The sequence below is a fragment of the Octopus bimaculoides genome, chromosome 5 (assembly GCF_046866305.1).
Source record: "Octopus bimaculoides isolate indiv1 chromosome 5, ASM4686630v1, whole genome shotgun sequence".
Classification (NCBI taxonomy): Eukaryota; Metazoa; Mollusca; class Cephalopoda; order Octopoda; family Octopodidae; genus Octopus; species Octopus bimaculoides.
The window spans coordinates 114,296,610-114,309,398 of record NC_142932.1 but is presented as its reverse complement, the minus strand read 5'-3'; the positions used below and the strand labels follow the sequence as shown (position 1 = coordinate 114,309,398).

At 34.9% G+C, this 12,789-nt stretch overlaps 1 protein-coding gene across 1 annotated transcript in view; it reads right to left on the bottom strand.

Annotated features, from left to right (window-relative positions):
* Positions 1-968: 968 nt before the first annotated feature.
* The window catches only part of LOC106881210 (sodium/calcium exchanger Calx-like), a 281,512-nt gene continuing 269,691 nt past the window's right edge, over positions 969-12,789 (bottom strand). The window contains exons 8-11 of the mRNA XM_089352997.1: positions 10,141-10,246; positions 5,283-5,461; positions 3,979-4,308; positions 969-2,184 (exon numbers count right to left, since the gene is read on the bottom strand). Of these exons, the coding sequence (XP_089209123.1) occupies positions 1,936-2,184; positions 3,979-4,308; positions 5,283-5,461; positions 10,141-10,246 (864 nt within the window). The 3' untranslated portion in view covers positions 969-1,935. The remainder of the gene's footprint in view (positions 2,185-3,978; positions 4,309-5,282; positions 5,462-10,140; positions 10,247-12,789) is intronic.

Sequence of the window (12,789 nt, the reverse complement as noted above, 5' to 3'; positions counted from 1 at the left end):
CACAACGGGGACACTGATGATTTTGATTTTGCCTGGCACTGGGCATGCGTGTCTGTTGATTGCGGGATATAACTCTTCTATTGTTCTTTTTCTTCGACTCAAATTGTTTGGATGTATCGTGACACAATGCAGATCGCAAAATTTGAAACGACGACAACAACAACAACAACAACAACAACAACAACAACAACAACAACAACAACAACAACAACAACAACAACAATAATAATAATAATAATAATAATGATAATAATTCTGATTATGATATGAGGAAAGGCTATAATTATTAAAATAGGCTACGCTATGAAAATTATACATCTAATTCTCATTTTAAATGTGAAAAATTTTATTTATATGGTAATTGTAAGAACACCATAATTATAAAACAAAGTTATAATTATGAAATTATATAACCTTAAATCATATTTCTATTTAAAATTATAATTATTAAAACGTTATAATTATGTAAGTATCGTAACTATGGGCACATGTTCTAATGAAAAAAAAAACCCAACATTTTTATAAAACAATTTTAAATTGATTTATATATTAAATCATATTTACAATAATTATGGAAACAAGTTCGTTTTCTAATTATTATGAAAGTAATATAATTTAAAGCTGTAAGTATACCTTTGAAATTATGTTATATTGTCAAATTAAAGTATCCTATAATAATAACGGTTTCAAATTTTGCCACAAGGGCAGCAATTTTGAGGGATGGGATGAGTCGATTACATCGACCCCAGTCTTCAACTGGTACTTAATTTATCGACCCCGCGAAAGGATGAAAGGCAAAGTCGACCTCGGTGGAATTTGAACTCAGAACGTAACGACGGGCGAAATACCGTTAAGCATTTCGTCCAGCTCGCTAACGATTCTGCCAGCTCACCGCCTTAGTGTCCTATAATAATAATAATAATAATAATAATAATAATAATAATAATAATAACAACAACAACAGCAACAAAGATGGAACATTTTAAATCTAAATTCTTATTTTTCTATCCATCCATCCATCCATCCATACAGCCAACCAACCAACATACATACATACATACATACATACATACATACATACATGCACAAATTAACTAGCATTCACTTATTTACAATTCACGGAACTCTCTTGAATCAAACTAAGTAGCCTTATGAATTTATTTATGAAACGCCCAGTTTGAAGAATTTATATAACTCTGAAAAATAAAACAAGCATACATAAATATATGCGTACAAAAATACATACATACATATACATATACACACACACACACACACACACACACACACACACACACACACACACACACACACACACACACACACATATATATATATATACACACACATACATACACACGGAGAGAGATTCGAAAAACGTTTTGGTATTATCTATTCACCATTACATATGTTTCATTTGTAAATAGGAGTTACAAAATTGTACAAGTAGGAGAAACATGTTAGATATATCCTATTAGGAATTCTTCAGACACAGAATCAAATCATAAAAATGTATTGTTTGATTCTCTGTCTGAAGAGTTTCTAACGTGAGATGTCTACACATTACTTTTATATGTACAATTTTGTAACTCCTATTAGTAAACGAACACGTGTAAATTTTTTCCAGTATTTTTCAACTCTTATGCATATCTCACACAAATATAACTTCTACATACAATTTTGGAGTACTGGAATTAGCAAATGTGTTTCAAGAGGACACAACTTAGATTTTAAACCTACATACATACATACATACATACATACATACATACATACATACATTCGTATGTACATTAATAAATAAACACATACATGCTTACATACAGACCTACGTTATGCATACAAAAGTGCATTTTGAACATATTATGTCTCTTTAAGTGGAAAGTTACTTGGAAGAATATGGTTAACTGAGTGGATGAGAATATTTCTGAGAGTTTATATGTTGATAGTAATGACTCCGCTGATTTGCAAGATGGAGAACAAGAGGTAAAGAATCCACATAAGGAATGTAAAACATGCTGAGATATATTTTGTTGTATTTGGACCACCGAGTTCTGCTTTGCCAAATACCGGATGCAGACGGCGCAAAACGAGTAGAGACATCGTCAGTGCGGAGAAGATAGTATACAGTACAACGGTGAATGCCAGACTTTCAGTTTTGCCTTGGAAATTGAATTTGGTACCCTGAAAGACAGAATGGGAAACTTAGAACTAAAACTTGATCTTTATTTTCTCATTTATAATTAATAATTTATGTATAAACGATGTGAATGACTTCTTCGTTGGTTGCGATAATAAGTTCCCAGTTGTTTGATCAACATAACTACGAGGGGGTGCTGAAAAGTTCCTGGCTTTGGTTAAAAGAAAATACAGGACAATCAGTTAGTTATAATTTTATTCAACACATTCTCAGATTGACACAGCTGTTGCAGCGGCCCTTCAGTTTTTCTAAGCTCTGTAATAAACCCGGAAGGTTGAGCCACCAGCCAGATCTTTCGCGACACCAGAAACTTTTCAGCACTCCATCGTACTTTCTCATTGTATTATAGTGGCAGAGTCGTTTGCGCGTCGGACAAAATGCTTAGCAGTATTTCTTCCTGTTCTTTACATTCTGAGTTCAAATATTGCTGAGGTCAGTTTTGCTTTTCGTCCTTTTGGAGTCGATAAAAGAAAGCATCAGAAAGAACTGAGGTCGATGTTATCGTTTACCCAACTCCTACTAACTATACCGAGCTCGTGCCAAAATTTGAAACAGATATATAGTCTCAGTGGCTGAATATCCCACAGAAAATTGTCCTGGAGATATAGCAACCAAGCAGAATCTGTGTGAGAAAACCCGGGCTTCGAATTACAGACACAGGTACAGTCCGGCCTCACTCATAAGGTTTGAGTCGAGCTGAGGGGTGTGGTAAAAATGCTCTTGCCTGAAGTGCTGTCTGGTGTGTTGGGACCTGGGACCTCATGATTGCGGACCGAACTTCATTACCATTCGCTAATATATGAGCGGGAAGGCTATTGTATATACACAAACATATAAACAAGTGAGACGTGGGCTAGTACGAAGAGGGAAGAATGCCGACGCAAAGGGCCATTGGAATGTCATTGAGAGAGCACATCCGAAATAAGGTAATTCGAGAACGGTGCGGAGTGAACGATGTGGTCGCAGAATATCGAAAGCAGAAGTTCCACTGGGCTGGACATATCGCAAAGTTCACAAACAAGAAATGAATCTGTGAAGTTGCCGAATGGTAGGTATCCAAGTGATTGGAAAAGCCACGCGGAAGGCCTCCACGAGTATGGGAGGATGATTTAGTTAAACGATTTAGATCAAAATGGAAAATAAGGATGCAATCAAGAAAGAATTGTAAGTGCATTGCGATCAGCGGTATATAACAACATCCGATATTCTAGTCGATACAATGGTACACTGATACAAACACACAAACACCGGTTTATGTTTACACACAAATACCCACGCATAAATGTAGAGTGGAGTAAAATAATAATTCTATGGACAGTAAATTTAAGAAGTAGGAGAAAATAGAAGTATTGTCAGAAAAGATAGGTAAAAGAAAAGAAAAAAAAGCAATGGTTTGGAGAGAGATTGCATAAGAGGAAAAAAAATGAGGACAGTGCATACATACACACACGTGCGCGCACACACAAACACGCGCGCGCGCACAATGATTTGACAATATTAGTACCAATTTGAGACAGAAAAGAGGAGAAACAGACATATATCACAAAAAATAATGTATCTAATTTTAACATTGTCGTAAGGCCACATAGTATTTGACTGGTATTTTATTTCATCGATCCAAGTGGATGACTGTCAAAGTTAACCTTAATGGGATTTGAACTCGGAATGTAAAGAACTGTAACTAAATGCTAAAAGGCATTCTGTCCGACGCTTTGCCAATCCACCACTTCTAAAAGTTAATGTATAGAAAAAAGAATCTAGAAAAGAATTCCACTTACGTTGGTGTAGTGATACACAGAAGCAATAAACCAAGGAAGTCCAAGACCCAAAAACACATTAACTGCGTTGCTCCCATTTATGTTTCCGATTGCATTATCCGCCCATTTCTCTTGCAGAGCTGCTTGTCTGCTGGCAAATGTATCTGGCATACTGGTCCCTAGAGCAACGAGTGTGATGGCCGTTATACTCTTGTTTAAGTCAATTAGACAACCGAAGATCGAGGCCAAGTCACTGATCAATGCTGTTATAACGCCGATCATAGATAACGAGAAGAAAAACGTTAACCAGCCTCCACACAGTGACGGCGGTGGTACAAAAGCAAATACGATCTGAAACGAGAACATTCATAGTTATAGCCAGGAGTTAACTTGAATAATTAGAAAAGTATCAAATTTACTATGGACTGCTATGCATATTCTTTAATCTGAAATTCTGTGAATCTATTATAAATGCTAAAATGTAGGAGCTGGCGAAGGAGTATCTAAGGGGCCACAGTTGTAAGGAACAGTGTCACAAACAATTCAAGACTGGATTGCAAACGCATACCCTTCAAAGTGGGAGGTAGTAATCCGTCTATTGGTCCATAATAGACTGCTTTGATGATCGATGTTACTATCATCACGAAGCTTTCTACCAACATATCCGTGCATAGTCTTCTGCTCATATAAGCTCATACTTTCATCTGATGATAAGTTGCGGTGGAGTCGTGCGACTTCTTTGGGCATGTATTTAAGGTTATCAGACAAAGAATGTTGCCCAAGGCGCTGCCTTCCAAGTCTTACGATGTTGTCAGTTTCAAATATGCAAATTTGGTCAAGAGATGCACTTCGACACTTGGTGGTTAAAAGATGTTGCCGAAGGGATATGATGCAACATTCAAAGGCATTTTGGATCGATGTTAAGCCTCTGCCGCCTTGTTTTCATTTTAGGTAGAGGCGATCTACGTTACTGTTTATGTGGAAATTATGTATGTATGTATGTATGTATGTATGTATGTATGTATGTATGTATGTATGTGTGTGTGTGTGTGTGTGTGTGTGTGTGTGTGTGTGTGTGTGTGTATGTATGAGTATGTATATCGGTGTAAATCGTTGTGAATATCTCTTGTTCTTTAAATATGAAAAAGATTGGTAGATAATTCTTTAAATGAACCTAATTCACATGAACGTAACCATTCGATAAATAAAATCCAATAAATGAGTACCGAATCTTGAATGTTGTACCCTAGCATGGTTTCTGTTCTGTCACAAAACTCAGTAAGACATTTAAACGAGACATGTATTGTTCGTATACTTATTTGTACCTTCCAGAAAAATGTCAGAAAGTGCATGCCATAATCCGTGTTTGATGCATTTTCGATATCACCTCCATTGACATTCATAGCCTGTTTGAATTGCTCACCCCACGTCGCACTTTCTAACTTTAAAGAATCCAAATTTTGTTTAGTCAGATTAGCAATTCGGCTGACCATGCTGTTGAACTCTGGGAAAGAGAAAGACAAGGATAGTAAATAAAGCTAAGTATAAAATAAAAGCAGAAAGTAAAAGGAAAATAATATATAAGAAAGAATGATACAGTTTGACAACGTTTATCGACGTAAACTCTTAAGAGAGTTTCTATTGTAAACAAAATTTATCTATCTTGTAAATACATTCTACTGTATCATTAAGCAGTGATATAAACTCCATTCTTCTTTTCTTCTAAAAATATGAACTTTATATTCTAGAAATATTGTGTATAAATCATAACATTTGTCGTAGCGGGACTAAATATACGTATATTAATCATACTCTATACGTATGTATTCATAACCTACATTCTCTTGGTACTATAGTTACAATTAATTTTGGGCGACAACCTAGTTTCAGTATGTTAGTCGAGTTGTGTCATTTACAACTTACATCTTAATAAGTAGCTGTTTTTTGGCATCTTGTAAGGGAGAAGCAAACGAATACCTATGAGTCGTAAATACAGTGAAACTAGTCGGTTTGGACCTCGTTTCACAGGGTCTAATTGCAGAGCGAGACTAATTATATATTAAATATTGGGTCACCTCATAAATAATGCGGTTTTTTTAATACCTCTTTTATTTTTCAAAATTAAGATAAATAAAGTTATTTTTAATCTAAAATACACTCTCCTTCATTTTCTACAATGCTCTTCCATCTATGTGGTAGACTTGCAAGGCCCCTCTTCTAAAATTCACTTGTCCGTGACGAAAAATACTCCTGCAGTACCGTTCTGACCTCGTCTACAGAGTTCATATTTTTCCTGTCCAAATGATTTTGAAGACTGCAGAATAAGTAATAATCAGATGGGGCAATTTCCGGCGAATATGGTCGGTGGAGAATCGTTTCCCAAACAAACTGCTCCTGCTTTGGAATGTCATTCTCTCTGTATGTGGCCGACCATTATTCTGATGGAAGAGCACCTTTTGTCTTGAAACCAAAGATGGTCGTTTTTCTTCTAGTGCTGACTTGAATGACTGGTTGAATGATCAAATCTAAGCTTCTCTGCTAATTCCTCAACAGTTATGATGAGATTTTGTTCCACTAGGGCTTGCAGGACATCCTCGTCGAGCTCTACAGATCTGACAGGATAGGCCCATCTTCTAGGCTGTACTTTCCAGCTCGGAATTTCTGGAACCACCATTGACACTGGCTTACGCTTATTGTCCAATCTCCATATACTGCGTTAATATTCCTTGCACTTTCCATTGTATTGTTGCCTTTATTGAACTCATAAAGCAAGATATGCCAAATATGCTCCTTTGTCACTTCCATTATAGCTTTGAAAAAATAACTGTTAAAATGGAACTGCACTCTTCAAAACTTGCACTAAGAATAAGGACTAGGTAAAATTATTACCTGCTTCTATAGCAAGTTGATGCAGGTAGTTTATCCCGTTCCCCTCCGACTTTTAGTTCATGCAATTGAAAAAACCGCATTATTTATGGGATGACCCTGTATATTGGATATGGAAACACTCGGAATCGAGATTGACTTGGCATTAGGTAGAATGCTTTTGACATTGTTTTAGGTGCTTAGGTAACCGTGAGCCGACATTAGACGCCACCTCAGTTTCCTGGCCCAGCAGGATTTGACAGCTGGGAGAGGGTGGCACCAGCACTGAGCTGGTACCCATTTACAGCTGAGTAGACAGGAGTAACGAGAAATGAAGTGCCTTGATCAAGGACACACAACCCACTGCCTGGACCAAGAATAGAACACACGACTTTATGATCGTGAGGCTAAACCTTAACCACTAAGCCACAAGCCTACAATACATGTAATATAGACAGTAACGAGAAGATAACCCTTATATTGGTTTCAAATTTTGGCACAAGGCCAGTAATTTCAGAGGATGGGATAAGTCGATTACGTTGGCCCCATCCCCCAGTGTTCAACTGACACTTATTTCATCGACCTTGAAAGGATGAAAGGTAAAGTCGACTTCGATGGAATTTGAACTCAGAACATAAACACGGACGAAATGCCACTAAGTATTTTATCCGGCATGCTAACGATTCTGCCAGTTAGCCGCCATATAAGTTCCCTTTATATTAGAATGGAATTTATTCTCTGAAATTCATTGTTTCCTTCATTTCGAGGGACATTATTCAACTTGACAGGTCGATGATATGTTTGGGAAAATTTGTAATTAAATTATAATCGATAAAATATATCTACTTTCAACGATTAAATTTCGAGTGACAGACTTAATCCGCTGCTCAGGTTAACTTCCTCCTCCTGACCTCTGGGTCATCAGTGAAGTCCACATACTTGCAACCTTCACAGCTTGGCTTACATGCTAATATTAACTTCCTTCCCAGCCTCAAACCCTGAAACAGATCATAAGCGTTGCTCTTTCTCCTCTAACTAATAATTAATCTCCCCACTACTGTCTCTCTATCAATATCTCTCTCTTTCTGTTTATCTATCTATCTAGTTAGCTAGCTAGCTAGCTATCTGTCCACCTCACACACACGCATGCACTCTCTCTCTCTCTCTCTCTCTCTCTCTCTCTCTCTCTCTCGCTCTAGTGTTGAAGGCTGGCAAACCGAAACTTCGAAGTGGCTGTCACACGTCTTGTAAAAGTTGAATAAACGTACTTTACAAAGAAGTATCGAGTAATTCTTCAGTTTAATGCTAAATTGCTATTATATATAATATGACATAAGAACATACATTAATGTGTGTGAGTGTGTGCATGCATGTGTGTATATGTGTGTATGTATATATATATATATATAGATTCAATGTGAATATGGTACTTAAGTTTAGGCACCAGAATTAAGTATGGTATTATCCATACAATTCGAAAATAAGGTGATTAAAATCAAAATAAGCAACAAGGATATCCAAAGTTAATGCAGTACGATCGTTTCATGCGACTCCGTTTATTTAAGCATTGTGAACTGGTTTTTTGTATTCTTCCTTTCTACTTGGAGATTTTAAATGTAATTACAAAAATATGTCCTTCTGTTGAAATGAAATTTCAGTAAATTTCTATATCTTTGTGCAGCTGAGGATTGCTCTGCATTTTACATTTGATGTAATGTTCACATTGCTTAAATAAATGGAGTCGCATGAAATGATCATACTGCATTAACTTTGGATACCCTTGTTGCTTATTTTGATATATATATATATATATATATATATATATATATATATATATATTATATATATATATATATATATATATATATATATATATATATATATATATATATATATATATATATATATATATATATATATATATATATATATATATATATTTACATTCAGAGATATAAGTGTACATCCACACACATACATATATATGCGCATGTGTGTGTGTGTACTTATGTATGTACGTATGTATGTGTATGTATATATATATAGTTGAAATTTACAGAAAAACAAAAGACGAAGACCGGTGTATAAACAACATGCCATAAATGTACACAAACACATACATACATATATATATATATGCACGATTGTGTGTGTATGTATGTATGTACGTGGTCTGATCAATACGTATCCGGACTGTTGCCATAGTAACGAAGCTAAAGCACATAGAGTGAAGCCGCTTAGCGAGGTGTGTAGCGTGTGATCATTGCAATGACCATGATAGAGAAATTTGAGCAGAGAATGAGCATCAAATTTTGTCAAAAGCTTGGCGATACTTGCGTAAAGTTTTCAAAAAGTTTCCATCGTTCTCGACACATTCAGATCTTGGTGCAAATGAAATCCGAGTGTCTTTTTGGTCAGCTGAAAGCAGTTTTGACACAAATTTGGCAGACACGCGTCTCATATCCAAATCTTCAGTGATAATGAACTGAACTGAACCGTAACCAATCTGCACATTCTCTGATAACTCACAGATGGTGATTTGACGATTTCCCCACACAGCTGTACGCACATCTGCGATGTTTTTCTCAGTTCTGCCGGTTGTGGGTCACTCAGAACGTTTGTCAATATCGATATTTTTTCGGCCATCTTGGAAACGTCTGAACCACTCGTACTCTAGTGTGCGGCTCATACACTCCTCTCCATACACTTTCCGCAACTTTGCGTAGAGCTCGGAGCAGGTATCGTCATGACAACTTTCTCTGTCATGGTCGATGTTACGATAACACGCTACAAACTTTTCTTCCAAGCACTGCTGTAAACAGAAGTGAATTAGAAAGTTAAAACTTAGTGCACATGCACAGCAGAGATCAAGGTCAATCTGTGCCAAGCGGTTTTACTCTGCATGTTTTAGCTTCGTTACTATGGCAACAGTCCGGTTACTTATGGATCAGTTTATTTCAAGATTTCTTGCCAATAGAGAAACAACCTGTTTTTAACCTAGATCCAAGGTTCCTTCATTGAAATTTCAACAGCAGCAACAGGGTATTTTGTTTGTATGTAAGTACGTATTTATGTATGTATCTATTTTTACACTTCCAGTGATGGATTGGATCTGTAGTCTTCGAATTAGCTTTCTCCTTTCTGGTTTTGAGAAGCCTAATTTTTCAAGATTAGTATTTAGGCAGTGTATCTATATATGTATATATGTATGTATGTATGTATGTATGTATGTATGTATGTATGTATGTATGTACGTAAGTATTATGTATGTATTATGTATGTATGTAATAAAGAACTCTCTCAGAAGTCTCTACTTACCTTCATCACTTACTATTGTAACGATTGTGCGATTTGCTCTTCCGAGCTCCGCACCACATGTTGGGTCACTTAACTCCACTTGGAAGTTCAAATCACTCTTCCCACTCTGCCGAATGTACCATTATATTGTTGAAATATGAAAGTAGAAGTTAAGAACCATAAGCAAAAACTAACAAAATAATCTCTACGCTTAAGCATACAAACAGCCTTCAAAGAATGGGTTAAGACGAATTAAGAAAGCTCTCTAATGCTGATACTGACAACACACACACACACACACACACACACACAGTCTGTCATACCGGCCATGATGAAATACCACAAGGTATAGAAAATACATATTCGCCTTTATATATTTATATATTTAATCCTTTATATTGAACACTCAATATTTCATCTATTCAATAAGACATATTCCATATATTCAATAAGACATTCAATACTTTATTTCATAGTACCATCCATTTTTATTTTATATTATATATTGTATATTATATTATATATTGTATATTCCATATTCTATATCCCACATTGGTTTTGCAGGAATATAAATAAAACATAAAAAATAGACAGTGTTGGAACTCTTTGAAACAAAATAATATATTCCTCTATACACAATCATACAAAACCCCCTTTTTTTGTATTTATTTTTACTCGCATATATATATATATATATATATATATATATATATATATATACAGATTCCTTAAATAGTATTCAGGAATCGATCCACTTTACTATGGAAATGAATGAAAGGACCTTTCATTTTTGAACTTTCTAGTAATTAAGGAAAATGAGATAACAACGGATCCCTACTGAAAGGACACAGGCACATACTAATCTTAAATTTTAGATCTTGCGACCTATTCTAAATAAAAAAAAGAGCATTCTATTTAATACAGCAAGACATGTATGTTCAATAGTTACGGACACAAATAGGCTACAGGGACGATTAGAAAATATTTCTTCAGAACACAAATATCCTGAAACTTAGTAAATCTTGCTTCAATCAAAATAAAAGAGATGAGATTAGAACCTCCGTCTTACGGAGAAGCCTTTACAGTGAGACCGAAGACAAACATCACAAATAGAAATACTTCATTTGCAGTCATCCATAATCTTAGAAACTATAACGTCTTACATTCGACTAAGTAATATTTCCCAATTATATACCAGTCACTAAATCTTAAGAAAATAATTAAACAATAACAGATTATAAATAGCCGATAACAACCACCAAAATCTCAAAAACTCTTAATAAAGGCGAAATTCATTTCAGAAGAATAAATGATGGAGGTAAGAAACTGTAGACACCTCCGTTATAGAAAGTGTGGAATAATAGATCAGAGAACCAAAAAAAAAAAAAATCCCAAAAAAAAATCAATGTAAATATGAATTTCAAAACAAAACAAAAAAAAATCACATTTACTGGTTCACTATGGTCATATTGTCCATAATGCAATGAGAAATACATTGACAAAATCGGTTTGAAATTAATACATCGAGTTAGGGTGCATAAGCAACAAATCAAAGATTCATCTCTAAGAAATGACCTATCAAGACATTTGTGCAAATGGAAAATTCAAAATACTCCCATTTTTTTTCAAAATAAGAGAAGAAAATGATCTACTAAGAAGGCAAAAGAAGAATACATTTTAATAGTTCTAAATCCAAAATTAACCGAAAATAACCAACACTGTTAATAAAACTTCCACCTAAAACTAAAATTTCCACCTAAAACTAAAACTTCCACATCAAGGATCACTTCAAAACATGTGTGCTTGAAAAGCTGTAAACAGTGAAAGCAGTTAAACACAAAACAAACACTTCCTCCCAAAGAGTTCGTATTATTCTATTTTTTAAGATTTTTTTACTCTATAATTGATAATTTCTAATGTAAGATATTTCTTCAAATATAGTGACTGTTTTAAGAATACTTTGTAAAATCTTGATTTTTTTAAATATATGAATGTATATATAAACATGTATAATATACTCCCCCCCCCACAACAAAGTAACACTCAATACATTTGTCTCATAGTGAGAAAGACAGAGAGGGTAGTGCTGTTAGTTATGTTGTAAGCGACATTTGTTAAATTTACAGCAAAAGCATTTCTATAAATGGAGAGGAAGGATCTGAAATGTTAGTTTCTACACTTCATTGAATCTTCAAACGCATTAATTATTGTCGATGTAGACTATCAGTAAACTTTTGCAATTTTTACGTTTTCTATATTTTACATTTTATAAACACAGTTATCGTCGGCTGAGCCAATTGTTTGATTAAGATTGATTACATCAATGAGCGCAAATCAATATTAATGATATGAAACAACACATTAAAATATTGTAGTTGTTTGTCACAGCGGTAATGAATTAATTGAATTTTCCCATCTCTAATCTTACTAATGTTATTTCATCAATAGCCAGTTTTCCCGATACTTTATTTATTATTATCTGACGACAAATCCAATACCAATTTAGTTAACGACGAAGGCTCTATGTAGTGGTTCGATCTGCTAGAAATAGAAGCGAAATCTTTCTTCGCTCCTTGTATACGGGGTATAAGACATTTTGGTGCAGCCTATTCATTTCGCTGATCCGACACTGACATTTTGGCATCAGATATTTTAATATTCCTGTTTTAA